A 24,796-nucleotide genomic window follows, 5' to 3' on the forward strand; every position below is an offset into this window, starting at 1 on the left:
TCCAATGGTGGGTCCCAGGGCTTGAACTCAGGCAGTGAAGTGAGTCTTGGCATCCAGGCCCTTACAGGTGAGCCGTGTGTTTCTCTGTTGTCCCCTTTCTGTGCGCAGTCTCTGGTATACCCTACCTGGGCCATGCGCTCACAGGAAAAACTTGTAGGAAGGAACCTTCGTTAACTATTTACATATTGTCAGTTATCCAATGACAGACTTCTATCAGCTGTGGTCAGTGTTCCTAAAATGTTTAATTTGGCTTTTTGGAAGCTACAACACCTTTTGTAATAGAAACAATAGTTCAAATAAAGGCACGATTCCTGCGCTAGCCTGAGAAGTCTGAAAAATAAAAAAATAAAAAAAATAGCTCTGTTGCAGCTGGTCCTTCAATAGCATGTAGAGGAGAGGTTCATTTATTCTGTACAAGCAGCATTTCTCTTTAAAGTATATATACAGGAGCAGAGGCCACCCAGTTTAATATTCTTTCCCTATATGCCAGGTGTGAGACACCTCGAGCTGGCAAAGGATGGATATCCAAGCAGTACTTGTTGGCATGGGGATGAATGGTCGAGTGATGTTCTTCCCCATGGAAGAGTTAGTTAGATGTCGTAGTGTACTAATACAGGGAGCAAGTACTCGCAGGCTACCCAAAACTGTACTGCACATGGCTCCTTAGATATCAGGACTCAGACCTGTATTGCAAGGAAACTTGTCCTAATCTCAGTGAAAGGCAGGCTTTTCAGCAAGTATAAAGGAAGCGGATGACAATTTTTAAGAAGTTTTTATTTCCATTTTTAGTTACTGGGAGGGATGCAAAGCACAAAGGTGAAGGCCAGAGGAAGAGGCCTTGTGGAAGTCAGTCCTCTCCTTCCACCATGTAGATCGGGCCCCCAGGACTGATCTCAGCTCATCAGGCCCGGAAGCACATATCTTTGCCCACTGAGCCATCTCTCCAACCTGCCTTTTTCTTCTCCCGGCACCCAGAGGGACCATCGCCTCCAGCCCTGTGAAGCACCGAGTTTATTGCTGCCACTCTTGTAGGTGTGGAGTTCCTGGAGAACAGATGGATGTAGCACTCCAGCACCAGAGGGACTAGGCTCATGGCACAGCGCTTGGACTGGTGATTCTTAGGGAACTGAGCTCTTGCCTCTTCCACAGCTCCATCCCCGGAGAACAGTTACCCCTGTCTGGGCTGAAAGACCAGCACACCTGAGCAGCCCAAGGTCAGCAGGCTGGGAGTGTAAGAGCCGTGATCACCCATCCCAGTGTGCTCCTCCCCCTAGCCAGCCCTGCTCCTCCCAGTGTGCTCCTCCCCCTAGCCAGCTGTGTTCCTGACCTCACACCACCATCCTCCTAGGAACAGGGACTTTGCTCACTGTAAATCTGAAGTGTCCTTAGGGTAGCTGTGGTGGCGGCACCATGGGAAAGGAGACTCGGAGACAAGGCGAGGGCATGGCTCACTGCCATGCTGCAGGCCTGTGCCAGGTCAACTCAGATGCAGTCTGGGGTGCCCGCCTACACCAGACTGTGGGATAGAGTCCGGGTGAAGACCCTCTCACAGGGAAGCTCCAGTCCTCCCCCAATCCCTCCTCATCTTCCCCCTCCTTTACAGGGCACCGGCAAGGAGATAGTCACCTGACAGGACAGCGGGTGACTTCAAAGCCCTTCCCAGCTTGCAAGGGTGGGTGCTCTCCAAATCCTCTTCCTGGAGCCGAGGCAGTCACAGAAGTGCTACCTCCTGCCCAGCTCCTCCACCTGCTAGCTGGGACCCAGGCCCCTCAGGAGAACTAGCAAAGCCCCTTCCTCGCAAGCCACTGCTAGGGACAGCAGCTTCACAAGAGCCTGCTCTGCAAGGCCAGGCTTCTCCCTAAACTGTCTGCCCTGCAGCAGTGTGGGAGAGCAGAGCGAGGCCCTTCCAGGACCTCTCCCTCAGTGACCACCGAGGAGCTCTGTTGTCAACCTTTCCTTGGCCATCCCAGAGAAATTATCTCCAGAGAGGCTGGGAAAGCCCTACACAGCCCTGGAGGGGAGCAGAGCCTCCCTGGCTCAGCCTTGGGCTCTAGGCTGCAGGGCCATGTTGTGCAGCCCAGCCTCAGCTCCCCAAGGCCACTTTCCTGCACCCCAACCTCCTCCCAGCCCTCACACTCCTCACTCACCTTCCCTATTCCTTCCTCCCTCCCTCCTTCACCCCTCCCTCATCTCATCCTCTCCTGTCTACCTCTTCTCAACCACACTTCTCTTTTATTCTCCCTCCTCCCACCTCATCTCACACTCACCCCCTCCTCCCTCCTCCTCTCACACTAACCCCCTCTTCCCTCCTCCTCTCACACTCACCCCCTCCTCCCTCTTATACTCACCCCCTCCTCCCTCCTTCTCTCATTCACCCCCTCCTCCTCTCACACTCACCCCCTCCTCCCTCCTCCTCTCACACTCACCCCCTCTTCCCTCCTCCTCTCACACTCACCCCCTCCTCCCTCTCATACTCACCCCCTCCTCCCTCCTTCTCTCACTCACCCCCTCCTCCTCTCACACTCACCCCCTCCTCCCTCCTCCTCTCACACTCACCACTTCCTCCCACCTCCTTACACTCACATCCTCCCACCACTTCTCACACACCTTTCCTACACATTCGCTCCCCCATTTTTCTCACAGCGCCCCTCCCATAGCCTCCCTCCTCCCACAGCCCCCTCCCACAGCCCCCCTCCTCCCACAGCCCCCTCCCACAACCCCCCTCTTCCCACAGCCCCCTCCCACAACCCCCCTGCTCCCACAGCCCCCTCCCACAACCCCCGTCCTCCCACAGACCCCCCTCCTCCCACAGACCCTCTCCTCCCACAGCCCCCCTCCAACAATACCATTCCACAGTCTTCCTCCCACAGCCCCCTCCCATAGCCCTCCTTCCTCCCACAACCCCCCCACAGCCCTCCTCCCTCCCACAACCCCCCCACAGCCCTCCTCCTATAGCCTCCCTCTTCCCACAGCCCCCATCCTCCCATAGCCCCTTTTTCCACACACTCTCGTCCCACACCCTCCTCCCACTCCCTCTCCTGCACCTCCTACATCTCTCCCTCCCCCACCTTCTCTGTCCTTTCCCTTTTCCTCCCTTTTCCTTCCCATCGTCCTTTCCTCCCAATATCCCCTCTCCATTTTCCAGTTCCTTCTGCCCCGCCTCCCTGTCCTTCCCTTCTTCTCCATCCTTTCCTCTCCCTTACCCCTTCCCTCTTCCACCCTACTCCACCTTTCTCCCTTCTCCCGCTCTACCTCTTCTTCCCCACTCCTTCTAGTAATCCTCCCTCCTGCTCACCCGTCTGCATCTTCTCCTCCTTCCTTCCCTCTTCTGTCCTCTCCACCCCACCCTCTTTTCTCCACTTCCCTGACTCCCTTTCCCTTCCCCCCTCCTTCCTCCCACATTTCCCTTCCTTTGTCAACCCCCTCTTCTTTCCCTCTCCCTCTTTCTGGAACCTTCCTCTCTTCTCCCTCTTCCCACCTCCCTCTCTCCTCTTCTTCCAGTCTCCCCCTTCTTCTCCCACTCTCTTCCCATCCCCCCCAACCTCTAACCTCCCCTCCACTGTTTCTCCTCCTACCTCCCCAATTTCTTCCCATCTCCCCCCTCCACCTTCCCCCTTTATTTACCACCCCCTTTCCTTCCTCCTACTCCACCTTATCCCTTCTTCCCTTCCCAGTCCACCCCTTCTCCCCTCTTTCCCTCTTCTTTCCCCCTCCATTCCCTTTCTCCCTCCTTTCTCTTCTTCCCACCTCCCTTCCCTTCCCCCTTCCTCCTCACCCTCTTCTCCTTCTCTCCCCTTTCTCATTCCTTCATTTCTTACCTTCTCTCTCCCTCCTCCCTTCCCTCCCTCTTTCTATCTCTTCCCCCTCGTCTCTTCGCTCTTTACCCCACTCCTATTCTCTCTTCCCTATTTCCCCCTCTTCCCTTTCCCAGCCCTTCCCTTCCTCTCCCTTCTCCCCTTCCTCCACCTCTGTTCTCCCCCTACCCTTTCTCTGCCCATTCTTCTTCTCTTTCCCCTCCCTTGTATCCTCCCCTTCTCTCCTCCTCCCTCTTCCTCTCAGCTCCCCCTTTCCCTCATCCCCTTCTACCTCCTCCCCCCCATCTTCCTCTTCTCTCCCTCCTTTAGCTCTTTCTTCTCCCTCCATTCCTCCTTCCTCCCTCTGTCTGGCCCCACATTGCCCTCCACTTTCTCCTTCCTTTCACACGTTCTTGTGGGTCCCCTCTTCCCTTCTTTCCTGTCTTTCCTCCAAACCTGCCTTTGTCCTACACACTCCCGAACCTGCCTACCAGTTGCAGGCAGCTCTAGGAAGCAGGTCCTACATGGTGCGCTGGGCTGTCAGTGGCATTTGGGGCCTGGATTGCTTACACCAGAGCTCCCACCAGCCTCAGCCCACCTAGCAGGATGCTTCATCCCTTAGGTGTGCTGCTGAAGCTACCCAGACGCTAGGAACTAGCTCAGACCAAAGTGGCAGTCCGGCCTCACACCCCAGTCCACCAGAGGCTGCCCCACTGACTGAAACCAGGCAGGACTTTGTGATGCAACAAACAGGCACCTGTATCCGTGTCCCCCAGATCCTCTGTTGCCTCATCGGGGTGGGGTCCCCTGGGGGATGGCCAGCTGCACTGTGCCTCCCCCCCACCCCACCAGTAGTCCCTTCCACCAGCTCTGCCGCCAGCAGCTTATCATCAGGTAAACTGAGGCTGGAGGGCCAGTGGGGTCTGTCGAGAGTCTGGGAGGTAGAGCGGGGAGGGGAGCTCCAGGGAGGTGGTAGCTGAGCCCCTTGAGGAGTCAGTTGGTTAAATGGGGCCCCAAAGTAGCACTTGTTGGGTATCCCAAGAGCATGCTCAGAGTCCCAAGCCTCAGTCTCCCCATCAAATGGGTTTACCAGAACTCTGTCCAACCCCTGACCAGTCAGCCTTTGCTGCCCAGCCTTCCCTGGTCCTGCCAGCTGGTGGCCCCAGGGCACTTTCAGCTCAGGTCACAGCTCTCTGCGCTGGCACCTGTCTGTCCTGAATCCAGACTCTTGGACACAAGCATCCATTCCATGGACAGGCTGCTTCCTAAATCACACAGAAGCCAGCCAGCCTGTGAGGAAGACAACTCCAGAGTCCAGGGTAGTTGGGAGCTCCCTGCCAAGCCTCCAATCCCCTGGCCTTCCATGGCACCTTGCTACTTCCTGATGCGGTGACCACAGGAAAGTTGGCTTACCTCAGTTTCCCTTGAGCATAGACTTGCCAGCACACCCCCCAGGATCTGCAGGTCCTCACCACCACACAACCTCCCCACACCTTTAAAAGGCCTCCAAGGGCTGACAGTGTAATTCCCAAGCCTTCAGGTTCACAGCTGCAGGCAAATGAAGCTGGCTTTCATCTTGCATGTGACCCTGGGTCCCCCATTGCCTTGTGAAACTCTGCTTCTGGCAAAGGTGCAACTGGGAATGGTCTGCGGGGTGGGGGTGGGGCAGCTTCTGCACTACCTCTGCTCTGCCCTGCCCTGTCTCCTCAGTCTCCCACCTTCTGCTCCTCCTGTGCAAATGCCCGGTGGCTGGTATAGCCTCTAGTCACAGCCTGGGACTTAAGACCGCAGGAGAATTCCTTAGCAGGTAGGAAAGCTGAGGACTAGAGCCCAGAGGTCTGCCCATCTCAGCCCCAGGATTACTCTTGCTGGCTCTGCCATCCCCAGTACTTCAGGCTGCCTCAGCCCGACCTCAAGCTCAGAGCTAACTAACCCAGGTTGATCTCATTTCAAGGCCCTCAATGCAGCTGTGAAGACGCGTTTCCCACACAGTCAGCTCTCAGGTTCCTGGGATTATAATGTGGGCATATGTCAGCCACCAACACTTAGTGATACCTGCTCCCTCTGGTCGGGGTTGATGGTGTCTTACATGGATGTGGGTCTGCTGTAACAATTTACATTACAGACTACTGACCACACACACACACACACACACATACACACACACACATGCACGCTCGCACGCACCGCCTTTCCCCTTTCACTCACCCTATCTCCCCCTGCCCCGTCACATCCTTCCCACTGTTATTATAAGAACAGGAAAGATGCAAGAGACAATATTATAGTCACTGGGGGAGAAGCTGATCAAGCGGTTTAGAGAGTTAGACGTGGAGCCAGGCTGGGGCCCTTGAGCAAGCTTTACCTGCTCACTCAAGTCCTCCTGTTTCTCTGCTCACCATCAAGTCTGGCCCTGCCCCACCCTCTCGTCCCTTTCCTCCTAAGGCTTTCTGATCTCCCCCAGTCTGGTGCCCTGCACCACCCATAGGGGCTTATCCCTATCTCACCCTCCCCCAGAACCATGAGGTGGTAGCCCAGTGAGCTCTGCACCCCTCAAATCTCATCTGTGTACCTGAGCACCAGCAGAGCGCTGCCCTTCCAAGCCTAGTCCCTTTGTGACCTCCATTAAGGTGCCTCCCCTCAGGCTCCCCAGCTAATAATACCTGGATTCTGCCTTGTAAACCCCCCAGCACCCAGGCAGGGTTGGAGATTGCTTCCCCGTGTGCCTAGCATCCTTTGGCTCCTAAGAGCCTTGTGCTGCCTAGATCATTCCTTCCTCCACCATCCAACAGACCCACACCAGGACTTCCGCTCCCACCCTACTGGGCCCCTCAGGCCATTCGGAGCCCAGCTTCAGCTCGTAGCCCCCAATCTAGTGCCCTGGCAGAGCCGGCCATCTGGCCTTTTTACTCCAGGGTCAGAAAGCTCCATCCCTGAGAGGGAGAAAAGGGAAGACACCCTGCCCCACCCGCCTGGAACTCACAGCCCAGTGTGGAGGATCACACGAACACAGGAACAGGTAAGTGTGAAACACACGAAGCAGCAGCGGGAGCTCTGTGGAAAACGCAGGTCTGTCCAGTGTGGGGGTGCACCTGGGTGTGTATACACCCGTGCAAATATATATGGAGGCCAAAGGAAGGCTTGGATGACTCCCATTATCATTCTCCATTTTCTTTTCCACCGGGCCCCTGAGCGCTGGCTGGGGGTAACGGCATTTGCCGCTCTACCCAGCCTTCCCACTACACTGGAAGCTCACAGTGTTTGGAGCCATCTCCACCCCCTAACAGTTGGATGATAGGCATGCACAGCCATGCCTGGCTTCTGTGTGGATTCAAGTTCAGGTCCTCTGAATTCCTGCCTAGAGAGTGGGCTTACCACTGAGCCATCTCTCCAGCCCCAGAAAGCACTGTTCTATACAGGGCGCTGTGGTCTCGCTGAGGAGACACGGTTCACAGGGAAACCTGCAAACAGAAGGAAGAAGGGTGGACGGTCAGAGCGTTGTGTGCCTAGGGAACGGCTGCCTAGCCTCTGAGGCACGACTGTCAGGCACACAACGAAACTATCCAACTCCCGAAGGGGTTTTCAGAGATGCTGGTGAGATTTGCTGTGGGTCAGGATGGGCATGGAGCCTGGGGTCAGGGCGGGCATGGAGCCTGCGGTCAGGGCGGGCATGGAGCCTGTGGTCAGGGCGGGCACGGAGCGTGTGGTCAGGGTGACCATGGAGTCTGTGGTCAGGGTGAACATGGAGTCTGTGGTCAGGGTGTGGGTAGAGCTCTAGGAGTCTGGGCTTACATAGAGTTGTCTGAGCCACTGAGATAGGAACTTTTGAGGGAGGACACCCAGCAGAGGTGGGGGCTACTGTGACATGGAGGTGGCTATATCTTCCTCACCTGGAACAGTCTGAGCCCAAGAAAGGTGACCTGTGAACCTCCTGGGGGTTCACCTTCTGCTCTTAGCTGCTCTCCCTGCCCTCTGCCTGTCATCATTGCCTGCCCTGAGCACAAACCACACCCAGCCATAAGCAGCCCTGGCAGTAACCGGGGGATCACCGAGGGAACACTGTGTCCCCGAGCTCCAGGGCCACAGCCCCAGTGCCCTCAGAGCCCAGCAAGGTTCGTCATTGCCAGCCCACGCACCTTCGGTTCACTGCCATCCAGAGCAGGACATGGCCATCCTACAGTACACCCAGTTGTGGGCATGGGGCGGGGGGAGGGCAAACACTTGGGCCAGATAGAAGACAACCAGTTCTGTACACCCAGCTCACCACAAAAGGTTTGGACAGGACCCAGGAAGGTAGGGCCTTAGCCGGGGGTGCCTTCCAAAAAACAAGTGTGCAGGCAGGAGGGAGGGCGTAGTTGGATAGAAGACCAAGAACCCAACCCAGTTGGCCTAGAATTCAACCCATCTCTCTTCCATGCTGATAATAAAGATGACAATATGGCTGCTGACACCTTTGCCCCGGGTATGGTTCTGTTCTCAGCTCCTCCATGGGCATACAGACTGAGACTCAGAGTGCTTAGACCACTTAGCCAGGACAGACAGGCCCAGGTCCCCACCATGCTTAGTGGGAAACTGTAGTCACCACCGCCCTTTCTTGAGCCCACTCCGGTTCACTGTGGGGCCCTGCGGTGGTCCTCACACTCACCCCTTTGACCCCAGGCCCTTGGCACACCCTGCTTTTCATAGACCCTCCCCTGGAGCTCCACTGTCCTTGAGGCCACAGGAAAAGCAACTCTGCTCCCTTCCCGCCCTCCCCGGACTAGAACCTCTCTTGTTCACCCGCTAACTCCATATTCAGAGGCCCACGGGAAGTGTCGCCTTTGTGGACTGACCAAGGCACAGCAGGGAGCATCCAGCAAGGCCGGCCTGGCTGACCCACCCCACAGGGCAGGTCACTGACCCTGCCACTATTGCCTGCATCTACCCACATGTCACCCTGGCCCTTCTCCTTACCCCCCTGCTCATAAATATGCAGGAGTTCACTGAAGCATGCCTTAAGCGGGCTCGTCTCCCTGTGCAACCTCGGAGGGCATTCATCGGCGCTAAATGAGGTAACGCTTGCTGCTCCCCCCCCCTACCCGCACCTTCCCATGAAGCTTCAGTCCTTCACACACCTGCCCTGACACTTCCACCCTCAGCAGAAAGACTGGAACCCAAGACAGCTTCAAAGACAAGCCTTGTGCAGGAGCTGAGGGCTGGCATGACAGTGGCATACTAGTGCGGCCAGGAATGCCCGCTCTCAGGCAGTAAAAATGGCACGGGCGGTACAGCAAAGAAGCCACTGAGCCAGCTTGTTCAGGGATCGAATATTCACGTTTAAACTGTGTGTCAGTGTTTGGCCAGGTGATAAGTGAAAATTGTCAATTCTGATCCTCGAGGCAGGAGAACCTCTACAAGGAGTAACTCAGATTGCATCTATAAAGAATGTTGGGTCAGATGGGATGGGTCAGCCAGCCTTGGCCACCCATCTCGTCTGACCCACGCTGACACTGACCCCTTGGGATCCCCTCTGCCCCCTCCTGCACTCCATCTTCTGCCTTCACCCAGTGGGCAAACTCTACCTACCAGTCTGTTCATGTGTATTCACGTGCAACCTTGGGCACCCTTCCCACCTGCCTTAGGGATTCTCCAACAGGAGAACATGCCAGAACTTCTTTAATGAGTCTCTGTGATTGACATTTGGCTGGTGACCCACATTGGGCCTCCATACAGTGCATAGCTTCTCACAACCATCACCAAAAGTTTGTGTGTGTGTCAAATGCCTAGCCAGACAGACCATGATTGGCTGTCTCCAAGCCGCCTAGCTAACTGGTGACCTCCTAGAGGACCTATGACTGTCATACCTACCAGCTATGCTGGGGACTGATGTCACCTTGATCGGCAGCTTCCTGTCCTCAAATTCACCCCACTCTGTGGTTTCCTGTTGTTTGGTCTCAGAGACATTTATTCTGAAAATTCTGAAATCTCACAGGGAAGGCTGGCCTACGGAGGAAGTGGCTGCAGTTAGACCGGCTGGGTGGGCATCCATCCATCTGCTCCCCAGCACTCCCCCTCAGAGGAGCCCAACAGGGAACAAAAGCACCAGCATACTAGGGACAGCAGCAGCAGGAAGTCCAAGCTGCCTTTGGGTTGTAGAACAAATGCCGTGAGCCCTGAGGACAGTCTGACAGGGAAAGCAGAACCACAGTGGGAGCCTGGCCAGGCACCCAAGTGAGGAGGCACTGCCCTGGCCCACGGGAGTGCCAGCCTGTTCAGGCCCAGCATCCAGGGCCTGTTATTAAGTTTCCAGGAATCTTGGTGACTCGGTTGTTACGTACACCTGCTATTAAGGATTAAATGGTATGAACTAGAAATCCACACATTCATAACATAAAGATGAGACAGGCCGGCTGGTCCCGTCCACTTTCCTCCTGCCTGAGTTCGCCAGGTCTCAGGGCTGTATGTCTTGGAGTAACGATGTCCAGTCGGTCATGGTGTCTCTGTTCCACTCTGTCCTTCAGAAGCCCCAAGTGTCACTCTGGTCACGTGAACCCAGCGGTGGAGGTTACACCACAGGAAGCAGTACACGATACAGCTTTCTCCATCACCCCTAAGCTGGTTCTTGCTTTTTTAAGGTTTCGTTGATTTTTATTTATTGTTGGGGAACGGCACATGTGTGTAGGTCAGAGGACAATTTCAGGAGTCAATTCTCACCACCTGCTGTGTAGGTCCCACCCAGTGATCAAACTCAGGCCGTCAGGTTTGGCCACAGGCACCTTTGCCACCTGAGCCATCTTGCTGGCCCCAAGAAGCAGATTCTTAAGCACTTGCCAGAACCCAACTCCTGGCCCCTCTCATCCTATTCTTCAACCTCTTGCCATGGCTGCCTTGATCAAATGCAACCAGAGAGCAAGCTTGTGTAGTGCTTGGACATGGGGTTCCCCAGGGTTCAGTCTCCTAGGATTCCAAGAGAGCCATGAAGGAGTTAGGTGTCGGGGAAGCTGGTGGAGTGTGACTGGCAGGCAGCTTCTGCCCCTGGGAGGAAAGTCACAGTGCCCCTGGATTGTACCCCTTGCCAGGCAGCAGCACCTTAGTGCTGACCTGGGGACTGGCATGGACCTTCTTGGAGGTGTGGATGCTCTGCTCGTGTGACAGACACTACCAACCCGTGTGCTGTCGGCCTTCAAAAATCATGATGTTCTGGTCTGGCGGTGGTGGTGCACACCTTTAATCCCAGCACTCAGGAGGCTGAGGCAGGGGGATCTCTGTGAGTTTGAGGTCAACCTGGCTAGTTCCAGGACTGTTACACAGAGAAGAAAAACAAAACAAAACAAAACAAGATGTTGTACTTAAAGAAACAGACCTTCCATTTTGGATTCTTCATCCCTTCCTGAGTGGGTACTGGGTGACCAGGGGCTATGGAAGCTCAGGCATCAGGATCCTGGGGGCTGTGGGAAGCTGCTGTGGTCTTCAGCTAGGGCTTGGGATTCAGTGAGTATGGGGCTGGTTTGCATCTCTCATGTGCTGCTGATGTGAAGGGGACCCACAGTCAGGACTAACCTACCTGCTCCAGCCCACTCTCCTGATGAACAGAGACTCTGTGGCATTGTACCACTCAGAACAGAGGGGTGGCCAAGAGTGTTGCTCTCTATGGAGTGCGGTGATCCTGTGAGCCACAGTGTGCATTGACTACAAAGCCAAGTGAAACGGTGCGTGGCCCTGACCAGGACCTTGGCTGACTCAGTATTTCAAGGATGTTCTAGGCCTGGAATGTCAAGGGCGCTTTGCTGAGAACAGGAAGTTGGGGCCTTGAGGCCTGTCAGTCTGCAGAAACCAGGAACTCAGAGGCAAAGTCATGGCAAGGAGGGAAACAAGAAGTCAAAAGTCGGGGCAGAAAAGGCCAGGCCCAGGCTAAGGACGAGTCCAGATATCAGGCAGGGTTGGCCGGCCCCAAAGGATCTGCCCCTCAAAGCTCAGTGTGGGATTCAAGAAAAGAGCCATGCACCAAGCGAGTGCTCTGGTCTCTGTGGCCCCGTTTACTCCAACACTGAAAGGAGGCACCGACAAACTGGGGACACACATCAGGAAGAGGTTAAAAACCCAAGTGAGGGCCTGATAAAGTCCTCCAAGGGGGCCAGACATGCCCTCCCCAAATACCGTGGGGTCACAGAGATACCCGCGCTTCGCCCCATGGAGCTCACGCCTCACCTTCTTGGCCCCCTTCTCCTGACAAGGACCCAAAGGAGGCATGCGCTTGAGAGTGGGCAAATGATGCCAGCTGTGCCTCGGCCCAAAGCTGCCTGCAGAAATGGCTGTGCAAGGAGTGTGGCCCGTGTCTCCCTGTCTGACGCCAGATTTTGCACCGCAGAAGAAAGGAGGAACCGGACCACTCTGAGAAGCGGAGAGAGTCTCCTACTCTGGGCCACAAGGCTATGACCTTGGATCCCACTAACATCCTGTTCTAGACCTGAGACACCACTGCTGGCCCACACAGCTCTGCACACACACGAAGGTGCACACTCCCACGCGCATGCAACATGCACCCATTCATTGACAACCATGCATACAAGCACATACCCGTGTATTGGCGTGTGCGTGTGGAACTCTCCGGAAAAGCTCACCAGAGGAAAGCTTCCACTTCCTCCTGAGGACAGGAAGTAGCTGTGACCTTAAGGCTTCCTTGGGACAGTGGCCAGAGTTCACGACCCAATCAGCCTCCTCCTCTCCAGTCTTAAAAATGTACGTGGAGGTATGTCACCTCCCCTTTGCCCTTAGAAGAAATATCAAGCTCAAGTGGCCACTGGCTCCCTTGTTGTCAAAGCAACCCCCAGGCTTGACTCCTTCCCTTTGGCATCTCCCCCATCAGTTTTTCAAACTGCCAACCTCAGGGTCTTAGCACCTGTGTGCTATTGACTTGGAAGCCTTTGCTCTCCTCCTCTCCTGTCTTCCTGGTCCTAGCCTCGTTGCCCTCCCTCAAGCTGTTCCTAGCATGGCCAGTGTGGCCAGCCTGGGTATCTTCCCATGCTTACGTGGGCAGTCACCACCAACAGGTGCCCGGCACAACACAACACCAGGTCTTGAACTTCTTTGAGTCAGTGAAGGTGGGAACTTTAGGCCACTGTGAAGAGCAGGTGGCTGTCACTCAAGTGGAGCACATAGGGCTGAATTTGATCCTGAGTAGCCCTGTCCCTGCTTAGACCTCAGCTTCTCCTCCCAGGAAGTGAGGTGTCATCTCGCTGTGAGCCTAGATGCCCTATGTACCCAGAATTGTGTACCCTACCATTAGCAGGCAAAGTATGGGTCTCAGCAAGCTCAGAATCCCCAAGATGAGGGCATAAGGTGAGAGATCTTATCTTGTCCTTGGTTGGGGAGATGGGGACTGTCCTGTTGACCGGGTAGAGGATGGTGTCACGCATAGGAAAGAGGTCATGGAGGTCTGGAGTTGACCCAGAATCCTTGACAGCAGCAAGCAGGCCTGACCTGGAGCACACACTGATGGCAGCAGAGCCAGGCCAGCCAATGGTATCTGACCTTCATGCCTGGGTATCATCTCCATGAGTTGGGAATGGACTGCAGGAGAGGATGTCTGGACCGCAGTTCCTCTCCAACCCCGACAGTGAGGCTGCCCCCACCTTCTACCCATGTACCAACTGTGCACAGCCTCCAAGCTTGCCCAGGCCCGACTGGGCCGCTGGCATGCCTTTGTAGAAAGCCACGCAGCCAAGGCTGCAGGACAGGACAGACTTGCCAGCACACCAGGCTAAAGAAAAGCAGGCCAAGATCCTGGGCCTGCCTGATCCTGCCTAGTGGGGCCGTGTCAGTAGGGCAGGGGGTTCCGCTACTCAGCCAAGGCCTCTTGCTCCCACAGTGTCTTAACTCATGCTCAGCAGAGTGTCCCTGCTTAAAGATGGGCGTGTCCCTGATCCCCAGGGGAACCAGAGTTCCCACTGTGCCGCACCAGTGGCCTCCACGATGAACACCCATGAAGGTGTGGTGGCAATGATGCTGGAGGTGACAGCAACAACTTAGAACCTTTGTGACTGCATGGCTTCTGCCCAGAATGTGAACCATCCTTCCAGACCGACAACACCCTCAAGGAGGCTCTGCTTCGAGTTTGGAGAAGGAGCTGCCGAGCCTGGGCAGCCAGCCTCCCCTCCCCCGACAAATCCACCCACCTCAGGTTTCATCCCATTTGGCAACCAGTCTTGGTGGTGATCCTGTAGTCCGGTCTAGTTTTCTCTGCTTCACCCCAGTGGCTTCTTCTCTAGGGCACGAGTCACCCTGGTCTGAGTCAGTGGGGTACTTCTAGGCCACTTAGGAGATCATTGCCCATGTGGTATGAGGACCAGGCCATGCCAGGATCACAACCAGGCAGAGTCCAAGCCCTGGGAAGCATAGCCAGCCACAGACTCTACCCAGAGCGGCAAGAATAAGCCATCTCTCTGCTCCACCCAGCCCCCTTCTCTTCACTCTCGTGGGCCTGGGAGGGCCTTGTGCCCATCTCTTTGCCATCAACACAGGCACCCACACTACTACAAGCTCCATGCCACCCATGTCCTAGACTTGTGGACAGTTGGACAGGTAGACAGGCTTCACAGCCCCCATGACTCAACTTGCGCTCTCTCATGTAACATGAGGGCCGGCTTGTTGGGGTTTCTGTTCCACCCAGCACCCCACAGCCGGCAACTCCCAAGGAAAATCACACACAGGACTCCATAAGATTATAAACTGATTGGCCCATTAGGTCAGGCTACTTATTAGCTCTTATAACTTATGTTACCCCATTATCCTTATCTATGTTAGCACATGGCTCAGTACCTTTTCCAGCGGGGCAGCTTACATCTTTCCTCTCCGGTGGTCTGGGCAGAACTGGCAGAGGAAGCTTCCTGCTTCCCAGAATTCTCCTGTTCTCATTGCATCACCTCTACTTCCTGTCTGGTTGACCCGCCTATACTTCCTGCCTGGCCAATCAGCATTTTATTAAAATACATGATTGACAGAATACAGACAGTTCTCCCGCACCATTCCCCTCTTTTTTTTTTAAACAAAGGAAAATACCCATAGTCCATTTGTTGGGAATGTGGGCGTAGTATTTCAGGCTACTTCCTGCTGGTTGGGGGTGCTGATGATCTTCTGAGGACCTAAAGAAAATTTAGAGTTATAATCAAGTCCTAACTGGAGTATCCTGTGAGTCTTGATCATCTCAGGCAGCATCTTGAATCTTTTCTGGATATAGAACTCTGACATCTGGGCCATCTGTTCCTATCGGAGATTTCTCAGGTGGTCTTCCTTTTTCGAACCTGATTTTTCTTAACTCAGAATGAATCCACAGCCTCTCATTTTCTGTGGAAACAAAAGCAAAATCTCTTCTCCAAAGTAACATACTTTTTGACTTCAGCTGTTGCTCCTTCCTCAGCATTCAAACAACTCAAAGAGAACATAATAGCATACAGTATCAAGATTTTCTGTGTATTTTCCATCTTTATGCGACTTTATTTTAACCTCTATTTCTTTTATTTTTACTTTTACTTTTTGAGACAGGTTCTCTGTATATCTTTGTCCTGGAATAACTCTGTAGACCAAGCTGTCCTTGAACTCACAGAGATTCCTCTGTCTCTGCCTCCCCAGTGCTCGGCTCAAAGGGGTATGCTACCACACCTTGAACTCAGAGATCTGTCTGTCTCTGCCTCCCAGGCATTGGGATTGAAGGTGTGGTAGCACACACCTTAAAGTCACAGAGGTCAATCTACCTCTGCCCCTTGAAGTCACAGAGGTCAACATACCTCTGCCTCCCAGGCATTGGGATTAAAGGTGTGTACCACCACACCCTATTTCTCCCTTTCTTTCTTTTTTATTTTTAATGACTTTAACCTTTAGCCTGAATATATTTTTAACACACTGTAAACCATTTAGAGGTTTTCTTCCTCTTTGAATCTCTCTTTACTGTATATCTCTCTTTTTCTGACCACATGAGCCTTTAAGGAGAGGATTGAAGTCATGGCTTTGTCGGCTGGATCCAGCCCATTCCTTAGCTTTCCAGCCTCGTGGCTGAGGTACTGGCTGTAGCCATTTTTATTGCCACAACTCTGTGGCGTTTCAAGGCCCCTGCCAGCAAGCAAGCTGCAGCATTCTGCTCACAGACCACACTCAGTCGGACTGCCTGCCTGAAAGAGTCAGAATTTGCCCTGGCAGGACAGCCCAGAAAGCCAGCATTTTAAAACAGCGCAGCTTTTTTCCTGCTATGGCTAAAAATCGAAAAGCATGCGTTCAGCTTTTCATCAACACCGTTTAAGTGTTTCGTGGCAGGACCTTTTAAAAGAGCTGCAGGGTTTTGCAGCTAAAGCTGAGTCAGGAAGCCTCTCTTAGATGAGAGCATTTGCCTGCCTCTAGCAAGCAGAGTAGACTCGAGAAATTGCTGCTACCAACAAAACATGCTGTACTCTATTCTTTCCCAAGCTTTCTCAAGCTTTCTGTGGATTCAGTTATCCACGTGGGCGCCATCTGTAACATGAGGGTCGGCTTGTTGGGGTATCTGTCCCACCCGGTACCCCACAACCGGCAAGTCCCAAAGAAATAACAGAGTCTACATTTGGTTATAAACTGATTGGCCCATTAGGTCAGGCTACTTATTAGCTCTTATAACTTATGTTACCCCATTATCCTTATCTATGTTAGCACATGGCTCAGTACCTTTTCCAGCGGGGTAGCTTACATCTTTCCTCTCCGGTGGTCTGGGCAGAACTGGCAGAGGAAGCTTCCTGCTTCCCAGAATTCTCCTGTTCTCATTGCATCACCTCTACTTCCTGTCTGGTTGACCCGCCTATACTTCCTGCCTGGCCAATCAGCGTTTTATTAAAATACATGATTGACAGAATACAGACAATTCTCCCGCACCACTCTCACGCTCTTGTCCTCTCCTGCTCTGGCCTGCTGCACGGGTGTCCTCCTGCCCACACCGCCCCGTTAGAGTCATGCCTGCCCTGCAGATTTCTCCACTTATCTGCAGCCTGTGGTCAGCCCCAGCTGACAGGTCAGTCGCCGCGAGTGGAGTCCACCCCACAGGAGTCCAGGGTGGCCACTAATTTGGGCTTTTCTTTTGGGACACTTGTGGCTCAACACATTGTAAGACACTATTGTCGCTCACACTTGACTTTGTAATCCATCCCCAAGTGTGCCAGGGCAAACCCCATCACCTTCTCACTGACCAACCCTGGTGCCATCCTCACCTCCCAGGGCCAGCCCCCACATCCAGGCAGCCCAGAAACGTCACGGTTGTTTTCCAACCTTGGAATCCCTGACAGCCTCAGGCTTCCTCCGGCCATCTGCCTAGCCTCAGTGGGGGCTTGTCATAGAGCGGCTGCCCTGTCTTCCCTCTGCCCAGCTCCACAGCCCACCTCTGTCCTGCCACAGAACCTTCCCCAGGGCTTCCAGCCAACCCACCCACTCTACCTCCCAGCTCTCTTTCCAAAGCTCCCTTTTGTCTTTTTATCACCCTGACACACAACACTTAGACAAGACACACTTGTTGACTCGCACAGTCTCCTTTGACAAATGGAAGCTGGCTGGGTCCTTGTGGGATGTGCTGGTAGGTGACTTGGCATGAGCCCAAGGCACAGGCAGCTGAAAGATGCCACACCTGGGGTTGTCCCTGCTCATCCCAGCAGAGAAGCAGAGATTTATCCAGAGAAGTGTGCCCAGGCAGCATACACGAGGCAGGGACAGAGGGCAGCAGAATGCAGACAGAGTGCCCACCTCACTCAAGAAAGCCTTGAGCGTTGGGGCTGGGTCTGTAGGACACATCCTGTGGACTGTCATCAAGCACTACTGAGCCAGAAGCAGTCCAGGACAGCAAGGATGCCTGGGAGGCAGCAGGGTCTACGTGGGGAAGAATATGAAGGGCTAGGCCTTTTTTCCCCAAAAACAGGGTTTCTTTGGGTAGCTCTGGCTATCCTAGAACTCACTATATAGACCAGGCTGGTCTCGAACTCACAGAGATCTGCCTGCCTCTTCCAAGTACTGAGATTAAAGGCGTATGCTACCACCACCTGACTGAGATAGCCCGTCTTGCTTCCCACATCCTGTTACAGGAGCCTGAAGCCCAGAGCCACCCTCCCGGGCCATTCCCATGCTTGGTATCGAAGCTCTTCTGTAGAGAAGAGAAAGGCCCTAAAGCTAATGCCAACCCTCTCTGTGGCCTTCTGCAGGTCACTGGCCTTACCTGCCCTAGAATGAAAGTCTGTGGAGTGTACAGAGGCTGATAAAGGCAACAAACAACAGACTTTATTAACTACCACACATAGGACCAAAACAAGAAGGGGACCAATGGGCAGCAGTTGTGTGGGCCAGAGAGCAAACAGTTCGATGGCCCAGCTTCCTGGAACTCCCTGGGCAATGAACTTGAGCAGGTCACGACTTGTCAGCTGGGAGTAGACGTGGGAAGATGTCGGTCAGACAGCCAGGAGCCTAAGGTCTGCAGACCCCCTCCTTTGCAAAGTGCCTGGGTCCTCGTCCCCCAACAACCACTGTCCCCTCTGATGACTCACACATAGCAAGGCCCTCAAGGACAGGGACCAGGGAGATGGGAGGCCTATGCTGAAACTCCAGGCCTGGAGGCAGATGCCTCTTCCAGCAGATTTCCTTCCCAGGGCCAGGGCAAGGAGTTATCATCCTAGGGCCTCGCCAATGTCCCCAGAGTGGCTCGGTCAGGCCACTGTCACTCTTTTAGAGTTTGTCACAGCTGAGGCCTGAGATGAAGGTCTCACCCTGGAAGCTGTGGCTCTGAAGTGCAGTCAGGCATCAGAACTGTCAAGAAGGCTGGGAAGTGTGTGAATGGCTGGGCTTCCCTGGGCCTGCCAACCTGCTGGGAGCAGGCAAGCCTGGCTAGCCTGGGGTTGACAGGGCTAGGTGTTGGGAATGGCAGGCCACTCAGTGAGTCAGAAGGGGCTGAACAGAAGGGAGGGGACTCTACCCTCTACTGAGGACCTACGGGGTGCCAGCCAGAAACTCGCCACAGTGGGCAGCAGGCGTTGCTCTCCCTGCCTTCCGATTGAGGACATGGAGACTCAGAGAAGTAGGCGTCTCTAGCAAGACCAGAGCCAGGATGGAGCCCAGCGTCTCTGACTTCACAGACAACTCTTTTGACTCCTCGTGACTAGAACAAGGCTGCTGTTGTTGGCTTTGGCCAATTCAAAACCATTGCCAAATATTTAATCAGAGGAGCCAATCAGGTGCATGTAACATGACATCAGCAGGGTCACCCATGCTCCAGAATGATCTAGCAGTCAACAAGAAAAGTCAGAAAACCGCAAGACCTATAGGGATGTATAGAATGCTTATCTAGCACAATGAAACCCAGGTTCCCTCCCCAGAATTGCAAAATGAACATGGTGGTACAAGCCTGTGACCCCGGTACTTGGGAGGTGGAGACAAGAGGATTGGAAGCTCAAGGTTCTCCTTGGATCCACAGCAAGTCAAAGCCAGCCTGGGCTATGCTGGGGAAAAAAAAAAGGAGTAAGAGTCAGAGGAGCAAGTCTCATTCATTTATTTGATGAACGTTTGAATATTTGCTGGGCATGTGAGACCCTTTGCATGGATGAATCTAATCGAAGGACAGAAAATGCTTGTCTAGCCAAGCCGCTTTTTGCCTTTTGTTTTGAAAATCTGTTTGGGCTTGATGGCACAGTCCTTTGATCTCAGCTACTAGAGAAGCTGAGGCAGGAGGATTCCAAGTTCAAGGCTAGCTTGGGCAACTTAGTGAAACCCTATCTCAAAATATAAAGTTTGATAAGAGGGCTGGAGATGTGGCTCAGTGGTGGGGCCCTTGTCCAGCCTGGTGAGACAGACCCTGGGTTCTTTGCTCATATGGAACAAGCCAAAGCCACCCATCTGGGAGCCCTTGATACCAGCAGTCCAGCCAGATGCTCTCCTTCCCTCTTTGATCTGTGGGACCCGGTATCGGTGCAGTTTCGTGATCTCTTCTCATTCCTGTGGCAAACACAGCCTGCTGCCTCTGCCTCTGTGCTTGCACTTTTAAGAGCTGCAAGATCCTGGCATCTGGGCACAGTCAGTGGGGACTGCCCTGTTCCCAGTAGGTAGCTGGGGAAGTGGTGTGCAGTGTTTACACTCAGTGGTGTGACTGCGGCTCCCTGTGGATCAGTGCCCTTTCTGATTGGGACTGCCCAGAATGATGAGAACCCAGGGCGGATTTAAGCTCTCCGCTGAGTGAACTCATTGTCAGGAAAACCAAGCAGTTCCTGGGACTTCCCCTTGAGGCACTTGAGTGACCCATGACCTCGCTGTCCAGCTGGCCTAGCTCACAGAAAAATGCCTTTCTTTTAGATCCCATGACTTCCGGTGGTTGGCAAGGAGGTGGGCCACAGCGGGAGGGGTCTGGTATATTGTGACCATCATCCCAGTGACTGCTAAACTGTAGTTCTTCCCTAAACCCAGGCCTGAGGTAGGAGGACCCTGGAGCATCAGAGAATGAGCTCCGGGGTCTGATAGCGCTGCCCCCAGCTAAGCTGTGGTACCCAGGGAGTCTCAGTGTACCTCTGAATCTGTCCATACCACTGCGGGGAGCATGACTGGAGCTGTCTCCCATCTCCTAGGTGGGATAGACCCCAGAGGTGAAGCCTCTTGCCTGAGGTCACGTGACTTGAACAAATGGACCCAGAATCCCGAGGCCACAGTGAAGGCTTATGCACGCCTGGGCTGGACCCTTGTACACCTACGGCTTCCAGACACTAGAGCAAATAAGCTCTCTCCTCCAGGTTGTCCCCTTACTGTTTTAAGGGAAGAGGAAGGAACCAGGCAAATAGAGGAAGCCTCAGCTGCAAGGCCCTGGAACCTCCCAGCTTCCTCCCTGTGTACCTAGTCCCCTGGGGGCTCATCTTCTCTCCTCCTACCCACCCTAGGGGGGCAGGGGCTGAGTCCCCATCTTTGGCAATTTCCCTATGGGCCCACAGTGCCGACCCCTAAGTAGGCTGGCACAGACAGGCACTGGTCACCCACACTGGGTCCCTGGTGTCGCATAGAGCTTTGCTGACAGGCCAGGCTATAGCAAAAGGCCCTCACTTCACTTCTGACTCGGGAAGCTCCTGTGGGCTTCTTTATCTGTAAACAAGTCATTGCTAAATACCTGGCCACCTCGGAACTGCAGAAGGGACTTATGAATCTGAGGATCAAGGCCACGGACATTGTGACCCTGAACAAATATTAGTGGTGTGTCCTGTGTCGGCAGGGCCTGGGCTCTTGGTGCCAGAGCCCTAGCCTAGGCAGGGGTCATGGACCCAGCTCTGTCCAACTGAGGCTTCCTTTTGCTCAGGGCCTCAGTTTCTTCACTGGGAATTAAGTAGACTGATCCACCACTGTTGGGCTGGTGTGCAGACGGACCCACCCCGAGCCCACCAGGAGTGTGGGCGCTAGCCAGTGAGCACAGTCCTGCTCACCAGCCTGAGGAACTGGACACTTGCCTATCTGAGCCGCTTATCTCTCCTTTATTCGGATGGTTCTCGACCTTTCTAACACTGCGACCCTTTAACTCAGTTCCCCATGTTGTGGTGACCCCCCCACCCGCCACAATTGTCAAGTGATTCCATGGCTACTTCATAGCTGTAATTTTGCTACTACTATGAATCGTAATGCAAATCTCTGATATGCAGAGCCCCATGGCGGTCGCGACCCACAGGTTGAGAATCACTGCTTTCTTCCCTGCCAGCCTTTTCTGAGAGCCACCCAGCTCTGCCACCAGTCACGCTGTGTGTTGTGACCTTAGGCTTGAGACGGACGTCTCTGAGTAGCAGCCTTGGGTAAGAGCTCTCCATCCCCAGCACCTGGTTCCTGGGAACAAGAAGGGTTGAAGCTGGGTAGAGAGAGAGATCTGCTGGGTGGTTCTGGGACAGGCCAGGGAGAGAGAAATAGCGATAGTCTCCAGGAGTCTTGAGAGCAGGTCCAAGCCCCTCACCCACCCCAGGCCCTTCCCCCAGCTCACACCTGTTGCCCTTGGCGACCGAAGCCCTGTGGTGGCTGCAGCAGTGTCAGGAAAACTGAGTCCTAGAGGTCACTCTGCCCAGTCCCTTGTCGTGTTCCAAGGGGCTCACACTCCTGGTTAATGGATCCTTGAACTGACCAGGTGTCAGGCTCCTGCCACCCAGCTCTGACTGAGGCCAGTGATGTCTGAAGCACCTGCAGAGGATCTCAGAGCGGTAGAGATGCTCTGAGGGAAAGGACAGGGATGAGGAGTCCTCAGAGACTCCACCTTTGTCTCCTTTACTGATTCTATGTGAGCTCGTTCCCATGGCTCTGGGGGTGGGAGCCAGGCCCCCAGTGTGCTGGACAAACGTTGTAGTGCTGAGCTCCAGCCCCAACATTCCCTGTTGGCGCTGACATATGTGATCCACAGGGCTGGGATGCACTCAGTGATTGACATATGTTTAACACCTACAAAGCCATGGATTTGATCCGCAGCCTTGGAAAAAAAACCATGAAATCAGTATAAAAATTATGAGTGACACTTTACCCTACTGGTGGGCGGGGTTGGCGTGAGCGTGCATACGCGTGTACAGGTGTGGAGGCCGGAGGCTAGCTAGCACCAGATGTCTTTCTCCAACGCTCTCCCCCTTGTTCTTTGAGGCAGAATCTCTCCCTGAGCCTGGAGCTCGGCAATTCATCAAGCCCGACCGACCAGCAAGGGCCCTCAGGATCCGCCCATCTTTGCCACCACGGTGCTGGGATTGCAGGTACGTGACACCAAGGAGAGTTTTTACATGGATGCCATGGAATTGATCTTAGGTCCTCTGGCGTGAACAGCGAACCGTCTCCCCGAGCCTTTCCCACCCTGTGTCTATGCCCTCTTTAGGCTGTCATTGCCTTATGCACATTTTGTAGCCAGAATTGCAGCACAGAAGACAAGATCCCTCAGCAAGGTGACTCTCAGCCTCCCTGCTCCTAAGCTTTTGTGTAAGCCAACCTCTCGGGATGCACCTGTCCTGATGGCTCATTTCTTAGGAGCCTGAAGTTCGAGTTTCCCAGGAGCCAGAGTGGATCTGCTGGCCGGCCTGCTTGCTTTCCCAAGTAGGGAGGACCATTAGGGACCCAGGTACTCCCAGGAGCTCTGAGGAGCAGCCCACTCCTGTCAGCCTGCTGACTACATAGGTCCCCTCTGAACCCTCAGATAGTGCCCTTTGGTCTGCTTTCTCTGGCATCCGTATCTCTCTTCATCTCGATGGTTCTGCTGCTGATAACTGCTGGACAGGTAAACAAGGAAGGAGGAGAAAGTCCACAAAGTGCCTATCAGCCAATTCCAGTAAGGGGCCAGGGCCATAGGCGGGGCCAGCCTGGAGAAGGGCCAGTCAGTCCCGCTTTCCTGGCTTTCCGGGGCCCTAGCCCCTGGCCGCATCCAGTCTCCCCCTTGGCAACCGAGGCTCCAAACTAGGAGTCCCCGACCCTGGGTACATGCTCTCTTTGCTTTGGTTTCCATATCCAAAAGCATGGGCAAGTTGCAGCCAAGCCAAGCCCTGTGGGGCATGAAAGAAGAGACGGGGGCGGGGGGGGGGGTGGCAATGCAGCCAGACCCAGTGGCACACCTGTGCCCTGCAACTGTACTCCAGCCCTCGGGATCTCTCACTGAATTCAGAGCCCCACTCTGGGTCCTGGTGTGTGGGAAGTACCCTTTGAGTCTGTAGAGGTGTGGAGGGAGGGTGCCCTCACCCCAGGTCTCGAAGCACACCTGCACTGAGCTGAGGCCTGTAGCAGACTCCCCCAAGCTTCCATTACCTGATCCAGTGGGCCACGGCAGCTGAGCCCTGGGTAAACGAAGCCCCTGAGGGGAGTGTCTCATGAGAAGAGCTCAGCCCAGGGTGAGTTGGGGAAAGTTGCCAGACTGAGTGCAAATGAGAAATGTACACTGTGTTCCCTTGTTAAAAAAAATGACCAGGAATTTTAAGGAAGACACCAGAGCATTAAACCAAGATTCTTATCATAGGGCCCTAAGCAAAAATCACAGCCCAGGATCCCCCCAGGGGAGGAGGCCAAATGGGAAGAGGAAGGCGCCTCCAAGAACTGATACCTGGGCTGTGAGCTATAGGTACCTAGCCTCTCTCCTAAACCCAGGTCAGCAGCTAGCCTTGCTTACCCACCACTGTCTCCTACTTATTCACTCAGGATGGCTTCTATCTTCACCCACCCCCTGCAGGAGGGCAGGAGGTGACCTCGGCCAGGCTGTGGTTTGACGCTATGTACTCCTTGGGAAACAACAGACTCTCCCATTGAGACTGCTAGTGCAAAGGAGGGCTCCGAGATCTCTCTGTGTGTGTGTGTGTGTGTGTGTGTGTGTGTGTAGCAGTACTGGGGACTGAATCCAGGACTTTGAGCATGCTAAGCAAGTGTTCTGTTACTGAGCCATTTCCCAACCCTGAGCCCAGATTTGGCATGCAGGGTTATGTGGAGGGACTTTTTTTTAATGGTACTAGGGTTTGAACCTAGGGCCTCATGCAATGCTAGGCACAGGTTCTACTGAACTGTTCCCCCAGGCCTATACGCAGCATTTTGAATGATAATTTTTTAATGCAGGATAAACAGAATATCAAATTTTTAAATAAGCATGTGTGTTAGCAGCCAATAGTCTCCCACCGGAGGCTGTCGCACGAGGTGGGCCTGAGGACCCTGTCTCTCTTCACAGCTGAAGGTCTCTTTATCTGGTGTTTGTATTGCTCAATTTTTCTTTTTATTATTTTAGAAAATTGCATCAAAGTACCAGTTTCTTGATTAGCGAATGTCTGGAGTCTCTCTTAAAGTTGGATCTTAGAGCAAGAGCCTGACACCCACCGGAGTCCTGGTCCTGGACCAGAGAGGACCATGAGGGAGAGAGCTGATAATGACAGGAACAGGTAATGGCCACCAAGGACTGTGCAGTGAGCCAAACCCCGCCCAGCTTCCTTCTGTGGAGCAAATCCTGAACACCTGTGTAGAGAGTGCTACTCCAGACCTGGCATGCAGCAAGCAATGCCACCCGAGGACCCAGGTGCCAT

At 54.1% G+C, this 24,796-nt stretch overlaps 1 protein-coding gene and 2 long non-coding RNA genes across 3 annotated transcripts; 1 reads left to right on the forward strand and 2 right to left on the reverse strand.

The window, feature by feature from the left end:
- Nucleotides 1–753: 753 nt before the first annotated feature.
- Nucleotides 754–2,151, reverse strand: LOC125402340 (uncharacterized). The gene is made up of 3 exons (XR_007232598.3): nt 1,627–2,151; nt 1,368–1,516; nt 754–1,183 (listed from the first exon to the last, which is right to left on the reverse strand). It is a non-coding gene; the product is annotated as an uncharacterized LOC125402340 (long non-coding RNA).
- A 2,293-nt stretch (nt 2,152–4,444) lies between these two features.
- Nucleotides 4,445–24,649, forward strand: LOC146890177 (uncharacterized). Its single transcript, XM_085681787.2, has 4 exons — nt 4,445–4,688; nt 6,707–6,810; nt 22,405–22,507; nt 24,505–24,649. The coding sequence occupies exons 1-4, from the start codon at nt 4,535–4,537 to the stop codon at nt 24,531–24,533; spliced, it is 390 nt and encodes a 129-aa protein (XP_085537913.1). The 5' UTR covers nt 4,445–4,534; the 3' UTR covers nt 24,534–24,649.
- On the reverse strand, nt 14,487–19,927 carry LOC148118539 (uncharacterized). Its single transcript, XR_015736005.1, has 2 exons — nt 19,673–19,927; nt 14,487–19,261 (listed from the first exon to the last, which is right to left on the reverse strand). It is a non-coding gene; the product is annotated as an uncharacterized LOC148118539 (long non-coding RNA).
- Nucleotides 24,650–24,796: the final 147 nt, after the last annotated feature.

This window comes from Myodes glareolus, chromosome 22 (genome assembly GCF_982192425.1).
Source record: "Myodes glareolus chromosome 22, mMyoGla1.1, whole genome shotgun sequence".
Lineage (NCBI taxonomy): Eukaryota > Metazoa > Chordata > Mammalia > Rodentia > Cricetidae > Myodes > Myodes glareolus.